We start from the raw sequence: 19,918 nt of genomic DNA, 5'->3' as shown, positions 1-19,918 counted from the left end.
CCAACTGCCTTTTTTTTTTAAATAACAGCCACATCACTTCCTGTGGAAGCTGCCATTTTGATGTGATGTCAGAGGGGGGAGAATTTAGGAACAGTTGTTTTGCCACTTAATTTGTTAAACTCTTAATGGTTGTTGTTTTACTTATTTCTTTTACCATTAATTCTGGTTGTGTTGGGTGTATATATTATTTAATTTGATTGTTACAAACCTTTTTTTCTCTGTTAATGGGGCTTTATTGTTCTGATTTTGGATTGAGCAGTGATGCACACTTGGTCCATTTGGTTTAGCCAAATAAGCAAATTCTTGGTGTTTTATTCTCTTTCTTTCTGTTTTATTTCTTTTTTATTTTTATTTTTTACAGGTTTTATTTATTGTTTGTTTTCTCATGCACTGTAATTATTTTTTCACCTTCAAATAAAACACTGTTTTTGTAATATTGCACAAAAATTTTGTACAGACCGTTATTTTCTTTTCCACTCTAACTAGTTGTCCTCCTTACAACCACAATATGCAAGTAACTTGAGTTCTAGACAATTCATGTCAACATTCAGTGACCTGGGCCATGTGCCCAGGAGGAAGGGAGGTGGCTTAAGGGAGTGTGAATGGACAGTTATTTATATATATATATTAGGGCCGGGACTTTAACGCGTTAATTGAGATTAATTAATTACACGAAAAATAACGCGTTAACTAAGATTAATTAATTACAGAAAAAAAAAAAATCCCGCATTTTTAATAACTTATTTTTGCACCGCGGAACGTTTCTCACTGGATGAGTTTCGGCGGACCGATTATACTGGAGCACTATGCTGGATGCCAACCGCTGTTAAACATTAAAAGAAGAAGAATACTGGAGCACCAACTAGCGTTCGCATATCACCGCATGCGCAGCACATCGAGCCTCAAGTATCACCTCAACGCAAAACATATAGCAGCTAGCGTGGACTTTACACTTTATGTTGAACAATGTATTATTTTGTTGGTGCAACAGTTTATGTTGAACTCTTTATTGTTTTGGCTGAGGTTATTGAGAGTTGGACTTAGTATGTTATGGCCTCTGAAGCAACAGAGAGATGTTTTCTAATAGTCAGTGTTTCCAATGTTCTGAATGTAATTGACAGTATTGTGTTTTACTTAAAAAACACTTTACAGAAGGTTCCAGCACCTATAAGCTTCCTGAATTTCTGAAATGTACTATTTCTATATTGTTTCTAAATATGCTATTGCTACACTTCATGGCAAAAATTGCACTGGTCTGCTAGACTTGGTTGAACAAAAATAAACAATATTTTGTTGCTTAAGCTTATGTATTCAGTCATTTTTCAATGGTATAAACAAATCACAGTAATTCATATTTTTGTATACTGAAAAATTACTGTATTTTAACAGATACTTCTTTGCAAGAAGGACTTGGACTGTCTCTAAGCCTTTATGTAAGTGAACACCAACAATCAGTGAAAGTACCAGACAGTAATCAGTTTATACAATTTTAATTTATCTTTCTCTCACAAATATTTTTAGTTCTATAATCAGACATTGTAAAAGAGTTTTGAACTGAACTGTGCTATTTTGTTTATTTTGAACTTTTATATTTGTACAAATAGTGTTGTGTTTATGAACAGTATGATGATGATGATGATGAAAAAAAGATTAACAAGATAAACATCAGTTTAATGCCGGATTCACACAAAGATTATTCTTGAAAGGATTCGCACAAAGATTATTCTTGAAAGATGGAGCAGTTCCCTCTATGTCTGGAGAAGGCGTTGTTTATAGACTACAACCGGTAAGTGTATTTTATTATTTAAGTCGGTGCGTTTAACAGTTTCTGTAACTTATTACACAAAGGGCAACACTGTTTAGCTTTGTTAACTAGATGTTAGGGCTGTGCAAAAAATCGAATGAGATTTTCTTGCGCATCTCGACAGTAAAGGAATTCTGTGATTAGAAGTACATCTCCAGCACATGCGTTCTTTTACTGTCTATGGTTCAGATCAGGATTGCCAGGTTTTCAAAACAAATCCTGCCCACTTGCTTTTCAAAACTAGCCCAATCGTGTTTCCAGGAGGGCAGCCTCTGCTCTAAGCTGGTGTCGAATCACAACACAGGAACCGTTGGCACAATCAGAACTCGTCACGTATTTCTGAAGGAGGGGCTTTATAGAACAAGGAAGACATCAGCCCGTTTTTATGAGATAAGTGAAATATGTGAAAAATCCTGTGTTTTTTTTATACGCGAAACATGAACACATGTTATATTGCACACTGTAAACACATGTAAAGCTTAAAAAAATGAAAAACGTGACCTTTAAACCACAAGAGCAGATTATCTACGGGACAAGCAGGAATACACTAAAGCTCTGCTCGATGAGTCACTATATATATATATATGTGTGTGTGTGTGTGTGTGTGTGTGTGTGTGTGTGTGTGTGTGCGTGTGTGTGTGTGTGTGTATTGGCACGATTTCCAATTTCATTTATTTTAAAAGTAGTAATAGGCTGAACCACAAATAGGTAGCCTAATTCTAAAACACGCAATAACTACCCATCATTACATTTTTATATTTATATAGTCTGCACAATGATATTATTTTAAACTGTAATCCTTTTGTTTTTAATATTTGGCAGGTTTGTGTGATGAGCATCCCTGTGTGTAATAACTAAAGTCTGTGCGCACTGTGGACCCGCCCAAAAAAATATTGCACCATTGACCAGGTTTGAGTTGGTCTATTGTGCAGTCTATTTTCAGCTCCTTAAAATAGCAATGCACCAGCAATGCGCCTGAACTCACTTCTTTTTTAGACCAGCACACCCATGGGTGCACAAATTTGGTGCAAATGCATTTGTTAATAAACGATGTGGCACTGGATGTGAAAATGCAAATGGAACCGGATTGAAACTAGCAAACATACTTGTGCTGCGCCTTGCGTCACATTGCGCCGAGTGTATTATAGGGCCACATATCTTTTATGATGCCAAAAAACACACACGCACACACACGCACAAAAAAAAAAAAAAAAAAATGTCATACTATCATCCTGTACACTAAAGATGATCAGCTGGATGGGAAACTATTAGATTGATTTATCTGGAAAAAAAAAAAAAAAAACTCTGCAGGATACGGACCTCCAGGACTGAGTGTGGAAAGCTGTCTTAAACCTTCACAAAACTGCTGAGACCTGTTTTTACCAATCAATGGGCCTTTATGTGTCCTAATACGCTTCTTTCCTTTTATTTAAACTTCTGTTTTAGTGTGTAATGTTGCTGTTTGAGAGTAAAACCATCATAGCTGATAGAAAGATAGTAACCACACTGAGCACAAGAACAGCTGTTACTTCTTGCCAAACTTGTACATGCAAGAGGACATGCAGATTGCCGGTGGCAGCCATTTTAGGATGGTTTGTGATTTTTTTCTTTTTTTTTTGTGACTTAGGTCTCTAATATACAATTATTAATTTAATTTGAATTCTGTCACACAAATTACGATCTTCAGTGCAAGAGAACTCTGGTTGCATAGTAAATGCTGATGTGTTTCCGTTAAAGTGAAACTGAAAGTAAACTGCATGTGCTGTACAGGAAAAACCTTGAATTACAGGAAAAAATATCAGTGATGTGTGTGTGTGTGTGTGTTTGTGTGTGTGTTCACTGTCAGTTCATTTGCTGTTAAATTTATTTCTTATCCTGCAACGAACTATATGTTATTTATGATATGAATACTGATTCATTTCTCAATATACTATGGTTACATGAAGAATTCCACATTTTATCAATCACTTAATGTATGACACTTAATGTATCACTAATGTATTACAATTCTGTTTACTTTTTTTTTTTAATTATTATTATTATTTTCTACATGCATTATAATGAAGGCTTTGTGTAAAGTTTCCTGTTCACACAGACTTGAACAATACAACTACGAAAATATTTCCTGTCATGAATATGAAAGACGACTGAGCCAATAAGAGTTTTTAAGGACACATGTAGCACCGCCCAATCAAGTGCAGCCCAATCCTGTTTTCTAGGATTTTCTCCATCTGAATCACTATATCCTAAATCCACCCATCTGCATGTGGTAAACAGAGTTCCTGAGTGAGGCGACATTTGAACGAACAGAGCAGAAGAAAAGATTTTACGTGAGTATATCACTTACAGTTGTATACATGAGAAGATTGTCAGTTCTGAGCATGTTTGAATTGATTATATAGCAACTAGTGTAAATGGGTGTGAGACGTGCGTGCTTGGGTTTGTGTTTCTCCAACAATGTGTTATACTCACTTAAACCATGTTAAAAGTTATGTTAATGCCTAATACATTCTAAAAAATAATCTGCTTCCTCTAAAATTCAGTGTGAAAATGTGAGTACTGCACAATCTTTCACAATGCTATGGGTGGTTGTCAAGTGTTAAAGTCACCAAGAAATCTAAATAAACATTTAATTTAATTTAATACTAATTAATAATAGTTTTAATTATAAATTACTACTAAAAATTGCTGTAAAAAACTGTTTTCCATTAAAAGTGCATGATGTTTGTCATTTTTGAGAAAGGAGTTTACTGCAATATAATGTGAATTATATTTTGCAAAAACACATTTTTTTTTGTGAAACTATATATAAAAATATCTGCATGAAACAGTAGACCAGCTGAATGAGATGCAGATTCACTCTCTGCCACTCTCTGCCAGCAGGTAGCACTTAAAGGGTTAGTTCCCCCAAAAATGAAAATTATGTCATTAAAAACTCACCCTTATGCTGTTCCAAACATGCAAGACCTCCTTTTATCTTCGGAACACAGTTTAAGATATTTTAGATTTAGTCTGAGAGCTCTCAGTCCCTCCATTGAAGCTGTCTGTACGGTCTACTGTCCATGTCCAGAAAGGTAAGAAAAACATAATCAAAGTAGTCCATGTGACATCAGAAGGTCAGTTAGAATATTTTGAATCATCGAAAATACATTTTAGCAAAAACAATGACTTTATTCAGCATTGTCTTCTCTTCCGTGTCTGTTGTGAGAGAGAGTTCAAATCAAATCAGTCTGGATATCCGGTTCACGAACGAATCATTCAGTTCACCAAATCGAACTGAATCATTTTAAACAATTCACATCTCTAATACGCATTAATCCACAAATGACTTAAGCTGTTAACTTTTTTAATGTTGCTGACACTCCCTCTAAGTTCAAACAAACCAATATCCCAGAGTAATTCATGCTTAGATCTATGATCACTCATAGCGTTTTTGCTATTTTTGGACGAAAATGTATTTTCGATGATTCAAAATATTCTAACTGATCCTCTGATGTCACATGGACTACTTTGATTATGTTTTTCTTACCTTTCTGGACATTGACAGTATACAGTACACACAGCCTCAATGAAGGGACTGAGAGCTCTCGGACTAAATCTAAAATATCTTATACTGTGTTTGGTCTTACATGTTTGGAACAGCATAAGGGTGAGTTATTAATGACAAAATTGTCATTTTTGGGCGAACTAACCCTTGAAGAGTTTCCTTGGTTTCTGCCGTAAACAAAGCAGCTTATATATATATATATATATATATATATATATATATATATATATATATATATATATATATATATATATATATATTATACAGAGGCAAGATGAAACGAAAAAAGGCCATCTAAACTTTTCTAAAGACAGTAAGCTCCCCTCTTACATTCATATGAACTCCTTCCGCTAAATTAATCACGATTTGTTTAGCATCTCAACCAATTTGAATCGTCACATATTTGAATAGATTTTCAACAAGCTGGTGGTTAATCGTTACCTGCATGTCATAAGTTGATACTTCTATAATGCTTTGAAGATGAAACATACACTGCATGATAGTGTTTAGCGCTTCATAATGTTCATATAATTTTGATTACGAATAAAACATCAGGTCATGCTTAGACCATCTTGTCTCTTTGCTTTAAATCCAAATTTATTTACACTGGCCCTTGAAAACCTCTATGTGAACCAGGGTCAAAGAGCTGACTGGTACAAGCAAACACTGACCACTATAATGGTGACACACAAATTGTGATTTTCTCGTTTGGTGATTCTGCTTGTTAACATCAGGTGTCGTCAATAATGCTTAATCATAACTCAATTAACATCTTAATTATCTCATTAACTTCAACTCTGCTTCAGTGTTACTTTTAACAATGCTTCAGTGTTTATATGAGTCCACACTCAGAGTGTTAAATTAACACTGGGGATTTTGCTGTGTAGGATGACTGGAGGGGGAGACGGCATTGACATTATAAGTTAATAATTGAAAAATATATACAGAAAGCGAACAAAGAACATTTACATTATTACAGAACACTATCACTTCAGTCACAGAACATGACAGACTTCAGTCTAATGTGAGTTCAAGCATCAATAAAGCTGTCTAGACTGTAAAATGAATGAATGTGTAAGCTCCACAGAACCGTGTGTGATTGGTTATAATACACATTGCTGTTGGAACACGCTAAAGAAAATTTGATGCAACATGAACAGATCTAAATTTAATGCTGCAACCAAGACTGTCCATTTCATTTTCATTTTCACTTTATTTGCAACAACAATAATAGGTTTTATTTAATAAGAATTAAAATTTTGTTTTAGGATAATTTTTTGCCATTTGGTGACCCCAAGCCCCCGTTAATTTCTGACCCATGTCTTACACACGCTCCGTCTATGACTGTCTGTTTATGACTGTCATCTTCTCAACTCTACTTGTTTTTTACATTACAGATCCAACATAGGCTAATACTTCATTTTAGTTTTTCAATCATAAATACTGTTGTTAAATATATTGAACGATAAGCATTCAATTTTATTTAGAAATTAATTACTCTTTCTACTTAGCAGTTTCGCCTCTTTCACACACACAAAAAAAAATAATAAATAAAAAACATAAAAAAATGGAAAGTGTGCAGGGGGCCTGCAATGTGAAATTTGCAGATAAGGGCCTCCAAATATCTAGAACCAGCTCTGCATGGGAGTGAGAGAATTACAGGAAAAACAAGAAAGTTTTTATATATTTACTTATTTAGAATTATTATTTTTTACTAGGTATTGTCCATAAAATATACAGTAAGTGAGTAAAACACATTTCAAAACAATAAAAATTATTGTACATTTGTTGTAGGTGTTGCCATAGTGATATCATTCAGAATGGCTTCTCTTCTTCTGCTGATCTTTCTGATCATGATTCACAGTGAGTCGTTTGAACACTTCAGAGACTATCAAAAGATTTTTCATACAGCTTTTTTTTCCAGCATCCAATAAGCTTACGTTTATTTGTTCATTAAGAATTCTGTGTTTCAGGGGTTTCTAGTGCTTATTGGAGTGTGAGTTACAGTCATTCAGACATCTGTGCACTAAAGGGGTCAACAGTGACAATCTACTGCACTTATACATACCCTACTGGACATCAGATCCAGGAAATGTTCTGGACCACAGGACCAAAAATGCATAGTGAAAAAACTCCAGATCTGTCTGAGGATCCTGAATACAGTCAGAGGCTTCAGTATCTTGGAGATAAACAGAATAACTGCACCATCAGACTGAGTCATGTGACACAGAAGGATGAACACATGTACTATTTCAGATTTATAACCGATATAGATAAATGGACCGGTTATCCAGGAGTGAATCTTACTGTCACAGGTGACTTTGATGAAGTTTCACTCTTCTTCTGTGCATTATGTTGAATAATAATCAGTGTATGACAGCAGCACTAGATATAATGTGTGTGTTGTGTTCAGATCTTCAGGTGGATTCTCCTGAGACGGTGAAAGAGGGAGATTCAGTCCGTCTGACATGTAAAAGCAGCTGCGCTCTGACTGAAAGAGCAACATTCATCTGGTACAGAAACTCACAGCCATTAACTGAGAGAAGAGACAGAAACAATCAACTCCTGCTGCAGTCAGTCAGAAGAGAGGATGCAGGCAGATACAGCTGTGCTCTACAGGGACACAAACTCACATCAGCATTCTCTGCTTATCTCAGTGTTATGTGTGAGTATGATATCAGTCATATTTAATATGTCATATTTTTGTTTATTATTAGGGCTGTCAACATTAACGTTACCACATGCAATTCATTTTACAATCATTCAAATAATTTAAAGCAATTAATGCAAAATTACTGAAGCCCAGTTCTATTCAAATTATTTAACCAGTTTTACTTCTCTGCTTGTGATCAGATCATTTTAAGCCACTAAACTGTCCTAGCAGAGTTTACTGCACATGCACACATCAATACTGTGTCCTTTTTCTCATGCTGAACAACAATATTTAATGTATCTGCATTACTGTAAGGGTATGTATAGGGTTAAGGCAGGTGTAGACATTAATAAACTATAAGTTTAAAAGAAGTATTTTTTCATTTTCAAATTGCATTACCCAATAGGAGATAGAAAAATCTGACAGTGTAGCACAAATCAACCAGACGCATATATGTATATATATATATATATATATATATATATATATATATATATATATATATATATATATATATATATATATATATACACACGCAGCAAAATCTCCAGTGTTAATTTAACTCTCTCAGTGTGGACTCATATAAACACTAAAGCAGAGTTGAAGTTAATGAGATAATTAAGAAGTTAATTGAGTTATGAGTGAGCATTATTGAAGACACAACTTCTATACATTTTTTTTATTTTTTATTAAAGAGTTTTAATTTTAGACACACCACACACAGATAACAAGAATCAGCGTATGAATCTCAACAATGGTGACAAACAGCATATTCAAATAAACAGATCTACTCTGAACATCACAAAACTAGATACTAAAAATTCACATAATAACAGCAAAAATAAAAAAATAGTTAGAATACAAAGTTTAAAAGACAGTTCAGCTCATAATTTATTCATACCGCAATGCATGATGGGAGCCATGGATGAGTTTTTGACAATTATTTTTTTGATGGTCACCATTGTTGTGATGCTCACGCTGATTCTTGGTTCCTGTGTGTCTAAAATAAAGAACTCTTTCTTTATGTAGAACTAACTTTAGAACAAAAAAACATTTCATATTGTGCCCTAATGCTGGATCTTAATTTTTTGATCCACCTAATTTAAGTAAATAGTAAAGAAACCTGAACTCAGGCCACTCCATGACAGTTCACTCCATGGCACTCCAAACCACAATCAAATCCATAATATAGCCTTGGCTCTGGTCTGTCTGTTATAACTCAGTTACCACAGGCACTAAAAATCTAAAGTTAATAGCTGAAGGGTCAAGATCCCAACTAAAGCAAACACTGACCACTATAATGGTGACACACAAATTGTGATTTTCTCCTTTGGTGATTCTGCTTGTTAACATCAGGTGTCTTCAATAATGGTCAATCATAACTCAATTAACTTCTTAATTATCTCATTAACTTCAACACTGCTTCAGTGTTACTTTTAACACTGCTTCGTTGTTTATTTGTGTCCACACTCAGAGTGTAAAATTAAAACTGGGGATTTTGCTATATATATATATATATATATATATATATGCATTTTTTCTTTTATCAATAATTATTCTGAGTGTCTATTTAGTACAAGTACATGCATCTGCCACACTTGCACAGCCTGGCTTTTTACATTTTGCATGACTGTCCCAAGTTTAAATGCACTTTTTTCTGATTCCATTACTCTCCTTATTTCCATCGCATATAAGTTTAGATTCAGACTGTGACATGGTTTCTAATTCTAATACAATCTCTGCTGAAGTACAGAATGTTTTATATTTTAAAAGATCACCTAAAAATAACATCAATTTACTTATAGATCCTCCAAAGCACACATTTGTAGCAGTGAGTCCATGTTGTGAACTAGTAGAGGGTAATTCAGTGACTCTGAGCTGCAACTGTGATTCATACCCTCCTGCTCTGAACTTCAGCTGGTTTAAAGGAGGAACATTTGTAGGATCTGGAAGAATCTACAGCATCTCAAAGATCAGCTCTAATCACAGTGGAGAATACAAGTGCAAGTCCGTTACTGAACATGGAGAGGCATACTCTGATGCTGTGAATTTAAATGTCATTTGTGAGTATATTATAAAAATTAAGATGTTGAAGAAAAATCCAGCATTACTGTTATAATTTTCAGTAAATATTAGTAGAAAAAAAGTTTCAAGATTAATGATCTTTGTCCCAATAAGTTTGGTAAGAAAAATGCTTTCTTTCTGATATTTAATTATTTCGTCTCAGGTGTAGGATGTCCTGTGATATTGTACATATTCATTGGAGTGTTTATTGGAGCTGCAGTTGTTATAATGGTGGTCCTGATTTGGTAAGATGTGCATAGTATTTGTTTGCTGGTGCATAAATGGATTTATAATGTTAAATAATGTTAAGTGACTAAAAAATACTCACATGCATAATGTCTAGTTATTTTTACAAATGTTGATTTTGATATATTTTTCTATAAGCAATTATCTAGATATTAATTCTATACTTTATTATGAACCATATTCATTATCTTTTCAATGTGAAACATTAAGGGTGAAAAAGAGAAAAGACGCACAGGAGTCTCAGGTGAGAAACATTATCAGTAATTTATTGATGTGGTCAGTTGACTGAAAAGTCTAAATGTAGTTGTGAACTGTATAGTGAGTAATTTACATGCATCAGTTCATCAGTTACCTGTCTGTTCTTTTTTTTTTTTTTTAACAAAGATGAACCTGTCCAGACCTCATCACAACATATGTCAAATGTCTGATGTGAAGATGATGGATACTGTATATGAAAATGAAATGGTAAGTTATTGTTATGGTCATTGTCTGGATTTTACAGATTTTTTTTTTCATTACTATTATTATTATTGATGTTGCAACAGTTTTTTTGTGGGGGGTGGTGGGTGATGTGGGATAAACCCCTTGGGATGCATCGTCTCGTTTTCAATGGGGTGTTAATACACAAAAATTAAATAACACACAGCAAAAAAAAAAAAAAAAATCTCAGTGAAATTAACTCTGCTGGGAGTACATGTGAGACCACACTCAAGAGTGTGAAAGTGTTAAAATAGGAGTGAGTTAAAGTTAATGAGATAGTTTAAGTGATTAAATGAGTGATGATTGACCATGCAGAATCAACAAAGATGAAAATTACTATTTTATTGATGTCACCATTATAGTGATCAGTGTTTGCTTTAGTTAGGCATTTTTCTGAATATGCTGTTTGTCACCATGGTTGAGATCCCTACACAAATTGTTGATGTATGTGTGTGCTGAAACAAGCTTTTTTTATTATTGTCAGAGCAACTTTCAAGAAATCCTTTTAGTTAGCGGTTACTGTACAATCACATATTCAGTCAGTCAAATCTGTTTAGGCTTTAATTGAGTCTGGTGATTCAGGTCAAATGTCCATGTTTTGATTTTTTTCTTGTCTGTTTGTTATAATTCAGTTGTAACAGCCAAATCTGACTTTGAAAAAGAAAGGCTCAAGAGCCCAACTAAATAAAACACTGACCACTATAACGGTGACATAAAAATTGTGATTTTCATCTTTGTTGATTCTGCATGTTAACATCAGGTCTCGTCAATAATGGTCAATCATCCCTCAATGAATCACTTAACTATCTCATTAACTTTAACTCAACTTTAGTGTTAATTTAACACTCCTATTTTAAGACTTTCACACTCTTGAGTGTGGTCTCACATATACTCCATGCAGAGTTCATTTCACTCTGGATTTTTTTGCTGTGCATAATAAAAACAAACAACAATGACCATAGCAGTCAAAACTACACAACACATCCTACTACAATATTAACACATGAAATATTAACAATTATATTTATATTTACCTAGCATTTATAAATATAAGCAAAGATACATCATCTAAAGCAATTACAAGAAGTTTTAATGAGAAAACCATTTTTAAACATATAAAATGAAGTCTTGAGATTGTACATTTAAATGTAAATTATTCCAATCTGCCAGAGCCTCATACCTAAATGACTTTTTCCCAAACACTTTCTTAACAAAAGGAGTAAGAAACAATTTGCAGAATGCCTTAATTTATATGAAGAATATAATATCAATCACTGACGGAAATAAAGATTTTTTTAAATAAAAAGTAAGCAAGTATTGCAAAGAGTGCAAGTGTTAAATGGTCTTATTATTATTATTATTATTATTATTATTATTATTATTATTAAGAAAACTAATATATATATATATATATATATATATATATATATATATATATATATATATATATATATAAATATATATATATATATATATATATATATATATATATATATATAATATAAATGAATATAACGTTAAATATAACATTAAATAATATATATATATATATATATATATATATATATATATATATATATATATAATACCATTTGTATGAATAAATCAGTTCTCCTATATGTTATATGTTGCGTCACAAATAGCATGAACCATTAAATAGGATTTTCTCCTGTAACACTATGGGTACAATACATATTCACAGTCAACTAAATCTATTTTCTTTTACAAAACATAACTAATTAAACAACATACCTGTAATAGGGGGGAAATAATCAGTGGATCAACATGCAACAGCTTCTCCATTTCTGGCACACATATGATGCTAATTAGTTAGCGTCACAATGTACATAATTGAAGTAAAATAACACATTAATTTATACGTTTTCATCATAACTAGCGCAATCTAGTGCTAGTTTAAAATAATCACGTTCATCCAGCTATAATTATGCATTTTAGACAAAAAAAAAAAGTAATACCAGAATCATTTACAGGGAAAACCGAATAGTAGACGTGCTCATTAGCCTCGCACACAGCTCGGGTCGAGTCATTCCTTAATCACGTGACAGGCCCATACGCTAAACCAGTGCAGTCTGAGCCGGAAAGATAATTGATTAGTTCATCTTTCAGGTCGAGTTTGACTCGCTCCCTAATCACGTGACAGCCCCATTGACTTGTTCCGTGTCGCGTCATCGCTGTTTGGGAAGAGTTGGGGAAAACAGTCCTTTCCCCCTCATTGAAAAAGCATGGTGTAGACTCAGAATGGCCTACATAAAACAATTTCTGCCATTTGACAGAGCAACATACGTATAAAAACTGAGCTGTATTGGGTCGGACTGTCTATACGGTATCTGACTATACACAGCAAAATCTCCTGTGTTAATTTAACACTCTGAGTGAGGACTCATATAAACTCTGAAGCAGTGTTAAAGCTAACACTGAAGCAGAGTTGAAGTTAATGAGATAATTAAGAAGTTAATTGAGTTATGATTGACCATTATTGAAGACACCTGCTGTTAACAAACAGAATCACCAATCGAGAAAATCACCATTGGTCTGTCACCATCATAGTTGTCAGTGTTTGCTTTAGTTGCTTTAGTTGCTTTAGTTGGTTTACTTGCTTTAGGAGTGACTTGAATGCCTGAGTTTTTTTTTTTTTTTTTTTTTTTTTTTTACTGCATATATATATAAGGTGAAATAAAGTAAGAGATCCAGCATTTCTGGTGTAATGTGACATGTTTTTAAAAATTTGTTCTAAATAATGAAAGAGTTATTTAGCTTGGACACACAGACATCAAGAATCAGCGTGACAACAAATGGTAACCATCAAAAAAGCATGTTGTAGCCAAGAAAAACACATCCATGGCTCCCATCATGCATTGCGGCATGAATAAATTATGAGCTGAACTGTCTTTTAAACGTTGTATTCTAAATATATTTTATTTTTGCTGTTTTTAAGTTAATTTTTAGTATCTAGATTTGTGATGTTAAGAGTAGATCTGTTTATCTGAATATGCTGTTTGTCACCGTTGTTGAGATTCATACGCTGATTCTTGTTATCTTTGTGTGCTTTAAAACAAAACTCTTTAATAAAAACAAAAATAACTAAATCAAAATCACTTGCAAGAGATGCCTACAAAATTTATAGAAAATATAGACTCTTTCATTGTGGAATTAAAGCTGTTATAATCAATAATGGAAGTTTTACATAGAAAAAACACTGTAAATGAGTTCTGTGAATCAGGTCATAAAATGATGACATTTAAACATAATCATTATAATCTGAAGATTTTTGTTCATGGCTTGCCAAATCTGCTGTAGTGGAGTGTTAAGGGGGTAGCAGCCAGTAGTGGGAATGCCCACTAGTGACCTCAGTTGCCTGCCACAAGAGATAAACAACAAAAAAGTTCCTGGCGGTGTGAATGGGGATTTAGGCTTGTTGAAGCGGCACTGCACAGACCGATCTGTGTATGATATCAAGCATATGTAGCATCTCCTCTCTATTCACTCTCACAGTTCTTTGATGTCATACACCAGTGGTTCCCAAACCTGTCCTGGAGTACCCCCAACACTGCACATTTTCTTTGTCTCCCTAATTAAACACATCTGATTCAACTCATCAGCTCATTAACCCATGTGATAATGAACTGATGAGTTGAATCAGATGTGTTTAATTAGGGAGATAAAGAAAACGTGCAGTGTTGGGGGTACTCCAGGACAGGTTTGGGAACCACTGGTCATACACTGATCGGTCAGATGGTGATGATCTGCTTCAAATAGAACAACCCTAATGATTAAAAAAAAAAAGTATAATATGTAAGACTGTTCATTGGTCAGAAGTATTGAATTATCATTACATAGATGTACTTAAATCCAAGATTGCTCTACAAGCACATATTACATCTATACTTTTTTATTAAACATATTAATTTGTTTTTAAGGCAAAGCAGGATGAAGAAGAGAAAAGACACACAGGAGTCTCAGGTGAGAAAATTAGTTATCAGTAGTTTATTGATCAGGTCAGTTGACTAGTAACTAAAAGATTGAAGGTCTGGATGTAGTTGTGAGCTGTATAGTGAGTTATTTATAAGCATTAGTTACTTGTCTATTCAGTATTTGTTGTTGTTGTTTCATCTTCTTCTTCTTCTTTTATTAGCAAAGATGAATCAGTCTAAAGCTTATCACAACATATATCAAACTTCGGATGAGAAGTTGCCTGAATCAGTATATGAAGATGTAACGGTAAGTAATTCTTACAGTTATTGCCTGGATGATTTTCCATTATTATTATTATTATTATTATTATTATTGTAACACATTTATCATTTGGGATAAACCCCTTGGGTAGTGATTGCAAGATGAAGCCTCATGAAGCATTTAAAAACTGTTCAGGCTCAGGATTTTAGACATGAGCACTTATCATATGATCCTCACCAGTGGTTACAATAATTATTCATGCTACAGTGCACAATGGGAGTTTTTTTTTTTTACTATGGTTTTACCCAGCATGCACTTCAGCTTGAAGCGTTTTGTTGGTTGTCACCATTGTTGAGATTCATATGCTGGGTCATGATGTCTTATATTTCTAATTAATTATCACCGTTAAACCAACAGTTCATTAGTATGCAGCAGTTCCACAATATAGGTTATTTAAAAACTGAACACATTTTAAACGAAATTATTTTATTTGTTTTGGAAATAAACAGGCTTATGTCTAATAATTACTTCATCGTGTAAAAGCAGCTAGCAATAGTTTTCTGCACTGATTGCATTGCTTTATAACAGCACATGTACTTTTGCAAAGAAATATCTAACACAAGAAACCAAAGGTCAAGAGCCCAACTGAAGCAAACACTGATCTCCATGATGGTGGCATCATTTTAACCAATAAAACATCAGCATCTGATCCTCTGTAACACACAATAATGGCAGTTGTTCATCACTAATCCACGATCATCATTTAATTAGTCTCTTAATTATCTCTTTGACTTTAACTATTTGATGATTTGGGATTTGACTTCAGACTCGTTTGTGACTTGAAAGGGATGACTTGGTTCCTCTGGTGAAATCAGCTGCTGAGTTCATGAGAGGAACAAAAATATGGCAGGATTTTACTTTCTGACCCCTGGACTTTACACCTCTGTCTGTAATATATATACTTGTTTTACACTTGTTGGCCACCAGGTGGTATTGTGAGCAAATTAAGTTTCCAGAAATTAACCCTTTTGTGAACCACTTGGCTGAAAAGATTAAAGCTTCATGAGGCTTCATCTTCCTATCACTAGCACCTGGATTACCCACCTCTGAATATAAAGCAATTACAAGAATTTTAAAAACAAGAAAACCATTTCGAAACATATAAAATGAAGTCAGAGATTGTACATTTGAAGGTAAATTATTCCTATCTGCCAGAGCCTCATACCTAAATTACTTTTTCCAAAACACTTTCAAACAAAATGAAGACAATTAAAGTGATCAAAACCAACAAAAGAACAATAATATTTAAATGCTTTGATAAGTCTCAGTTAGCCTTACACAATACACATATTAAGTTTTTTTGTTTGTTTTTTTTTATAATAAATAAAAATAAAAAAGTAAATTGTATTCTCTAAAATAGAGAATATTAGTGTTAGAGGCAGGGCTGACTTTCTGCACTGGTTGCACTGGTGCACCTAACGTTTTTCTGTGGTGCACCAGCACAAAAGTTAGGTGCACTCACATTTTAGACTGCAACACATTTAACACTCCATTTTTACAAGTTCACTTCTTTTTTTATTTTCCCTTTTTTTTTTTTTTAATCACTGTCCATATAGGCAATATTGACTTGTAGCCTAAATGATTAACTAACAATCTGGTCAGCGTAAAGATCTTTATTTGAAACACAATTCTACAAGAAAGTTAACTCACTGAAAAAGTGTTGGTGCTTAAAGTGCTTCACTGAGCTAAAACTTTAACTTAAAACATCTCAAATAAGTGAAATAAAAAGAAAATCAAAATTAAGTGTTTTAAGGGCTTCAATCTGAACATCTCATGGCTTAATATCTTAAGGACTATCCTCCACTGCAGTCACATGCCCCTCAGATCTGTGACCTTGGCTAAACCAGCTGGACACACACTCTCTAGCAGCAAAATCTTCCAGACTTGGCTCCTTTTCACTGATTCTGATAAGATCTTCCACTGTGTCTGAATAAAGGAATGCTCTAGTGTCTGATTTGAACAGCTAAACAGTCCCTAAACAGCTTATACTACTGTGTCAGCTATTAAAATAGTTCATATTTTATAATATTATAATATTTAGTTTAGTTTTTTTTTTTTATTAAGTTAATTTAGAAAAACGTATATATATATATATATATATATATATATATATATATATATATATATATATATATATATATATATATATATATATACAGTATACAGTATTGTTCAAAATAATAGCAGTACAATGTGACTAACCAGAATAATCAAGGTTTTTAGTATATTTTTTATTGCTACGTGGCAAACAAGTTACCAGTAGGTTCAGTAGATTGTCAGAAAACAAACAAGACCCAGCATTCATGATATACACGCTCTTAAGGCTGTGCAATTGGGCAATTAGTTGAAAGGGGTGTGTTCAAAAAAATAGCAGTGTCTACCTTTGACTGTACAAACTCAAAACTATTTTGTACAAACATTTTTTTTTTTCTGGGATTTAGCAATCCTGTGAATCACTAAACTAATATTTAGTTGTATGACCACAGTTTTTTAAAACTGCTTGACATCTGTGTGGCATGGAGTCAACCAACTTGTGGCACCTCTCAGCTGTTATTCCACTCCATGATTCTTTAACAACATTCCACAATTCATTCACATTTCTTGGTTTTACTTCAGAAACAGCATTTTTGATATCACCCCACAAGTTCTCAATTGGATTAAGGTCTGGAGATTGGGCTGGCCACTCCATAACATTAATTTTGTTGGTTTGGAACCAAGACTTTGCCCGTTTACTAGTGTGTTTTGGGTCATTGTCTTGTTGAAACAATCATTTCAAGGGCATGTCCTCTTCAGCATAGGGCAACATGACCTCTTCAAGTATTTTAACATATGCAAACTGATCCATGATCCCTGGTATGCGATAAATAGGCCCAACACCATAGTAGGAGAAACATGCCCATATCATGATGCTTGCACCTCCATGCTTCACTGTCTTCACTGTGTACTGTGGCTTGAATTCAGAGTTTGGGGGTCGTCTCACAAACTGCCTGTGGCCCTTGGACCCAAAAAGAACAATTTTACTCTCATCAGTCCACAAAATGTTCCTCCATTTCTCTTTAGGCCAGTTGATGTGTTCTTTGGCAAATTGTAACCTCTTCTGCACATGCCTTTTTTTTAACAGAGGGACTTTGCGGGGGATTCTTGAAAATAGATTAGCTTCACACAGACGTCTTCTAACTGTCACAGTACTTACAGGTAACTCCAGACTGTCTTTGATCATCCTGGAGGTGATCATTGGCTGAGCCTTTGCCATTCTGGTTATTCTTCTATCCATTTTGATGGTTGTCTTCCGTTTTCTTCCACGTCTCTCTGGTTTTGCTCTCCATTTTAAGGCATTGGAGATCATTTTAGCTGAACAGCCTATCATTTTTTGCACCTCTTTATAGGTTTTCCCCTCTCTAATCAACTTTTTAATCAAAGTACGCTGTTCTTCTGAACAATGTCTTGAACGACCCATTTTCCTCAGCTTTCAAATGCATGTTCAACAAGTGTTGGCTTCATCCTTAAATAGGGGCCACCTGATTCACACCTGTTTCTTCACAAAATTGATGACCTCAGTGATTGAATGCCACACTGCTATTTTTTTGAACACACCCCTTTCAACTAATTCAACTAATTGCCCAATTGCACAGCCTTAAGAGCGTGCATATCATGAATGCTGGGTCTCATTTGTTTTCTGAGAATCTACTGAACCTACTGGTAACTTGTTTGCCACGTAGCAATAAAAAAATATACGAAAAACCTTGATTATTCTGGTTAGTCACATTGTACTGCTATTATTTTGAACAATACTGTACATACATATACATATACACATATATATATATATATATATATATATATATATATATATATATATATATATATATATATATATATATATATATATATATGTTTAACTTTGCTGAGATATAAAAACCCGTGTACAGAAGGGTTCTTTTGAAAATACATAAATAAAAATCTAATTTTTTTAGACTGACAAGTATAATAAAGTCATTAAATGACATCCAGAAATTGGAATTGCAATGTGTTAATGATCTAATTTTTCCATTCTTTTTTTATTTATTTATTTATTTATTTATTTTTTAACCTGACAAGCAGATGACATAGTATTTGGGACACACAGAAGTGAAGTACTGAAAAGATGGGGGAGAAGTGGAACACGTGCATGTGAGCTATTTTATACAGAGATCAAGGCAAATGGATGGGAAAAATATCATGAATTGATAAAAAGTGTTTTTCATTTACATTTTGTTTAATATATTTTGTTTACTTCATTTATATGAGTTACGGTGTTTCACCCTTTTGTCTCATTGTCCATTTAGTCTTCTCTCATTCAAAGCTTCAGAATGAAATAATAATGACACCCTACAATTCTTTATACTGGTCAATTTGTGTATACATGTGTGTATATTATGTACATGTAGTAGTATGTGTGTGTGTGTGTGTGTGTGTGTGTGTAGAGTTTAAATCAGATGAATAACATTTCTTGAAATATAGAAACATACTACACAATAAACTGCAAATTAAAAACAAAAAAGTTTCCATGTTTGTTATTTCCCATCACTCCTTGCTGATGTGGATTTTACGAGGCAGCAGATGGCACTGATACTCTGAGGTTTTGATTATTTTCCTACTATAGTCAGGCGAAGCTGCAAAGCATTATAACTTCCTTGTCTTCATCTTTGTATGTAAAGACTCTAAAACCAAATGCACATTTGATGCAATTTTAAGACAAAAGTAGGAAGTGACTGTCAAGCTGAAGTAGTCCATGCATCTCATGCTATATATTTCAAATCTGAATGAATTTTTTTGACCAGACAGAACTGAGAGGCTTGAAAAATGTGTTTAAATAAATATATAAAAGTGA

General features: G+C 33.6%; 1 protein-coding gene across 2 annotated transcripts; it reads left to right on the top strand.

Moving 5' to 3' along the window:
- Positions 1 to 3,987: 3,987 nt before the first annotated feature.
- On the top strand, positions 3,988 to 19,675 carry LOC127948725 (B-cell receptor CD22). Of its 2 annotated transcripts, none has more exons than XM_052545383.1 (11): positions 3,988 to 4,134; positions 7,146 to 7,214; positions 7,310 to 7,666; positions 7,765 to 8,016; positions 9,810 to 10,067; positions 10,232 to 10,313; positions 10,525 to 10,558; positions 10,699 to 10,779; positions 14,733 to 14,775; positions 14,948 to 15,033; positions 19,150 to 19,675. In XM_052545383.1, exons 2-11 carry the CDS (start codon positions 7,172 to 7,174, stop codon positions 19,156 to 19,158), a joined length of 1,245 nt encoding a protein of 414 aa, XP_052401343.1. In that variant the 5' UTR covers positions 3,988 to 4,134; positions 7,146 to 7,171; the 3' UTR covers positions 19,159 to 19,675. The 2 variants fall into 2 exon arrangements, with proteins under 2 accessions (XP_052401343.1, XP_052401345.1); XM_052545385.1 differs by having other exon boundaries at positions 3,989 to 4,134; positions 7,325 to 7,666; positions 19,150 to 19,673.
- Positions 19,676 to 19,918: the final 243 nt, after the last annotated feature.

Source organism: Carassius gibelio, chromosome B1, assembly GCF_023724105.1.
Source record: "Carassius gibelio isolate Cgi1373 ecotype wild population from Czech Republic chromosome B1, carGib1.2-hapl.c, whole genome shotgun sequence".
NCBI classification, from domain to species: domain Eukaryota; kingdom Metazoa; phylum Chordata; class Actinopteri; order Cypriniformes; family Cyprinidae; genus Carassius; species Carassius gibelio.
The sequence above is the reverse complement of the archived record's forward strand: the minus strand, read 5'-3'. Positions and strand labels throughout refer to the sequence as shown.

What these genes read in the sequence shown, in the direction of transcription:
- LOC127948725 (XM_052545383.1), top strand. Translation starts at nt 7,172, where the DNA reads ATGGCTTCTCTTCTTCTGCTGATCTTTCTGATCATGATTCACA. An exon ending in TGTGAATTTAAATGTCATTT is followed by an intron (nt 10,068 to 10,231) that starts GTGAGTATATTA and finishes ATTTCGTCTCAG; the next exon opens with GTGTAGGATGTCCTGTGATA. An exon ending in CTGTATATGAAAATGAAATG is followed by an intron (nt 10,780 to 14,732) that starts GTAAGTTATTGT and finishes TTTGTTTTTAAG; the next exon opens with GCAAAGCAGGATGAAGAAGA.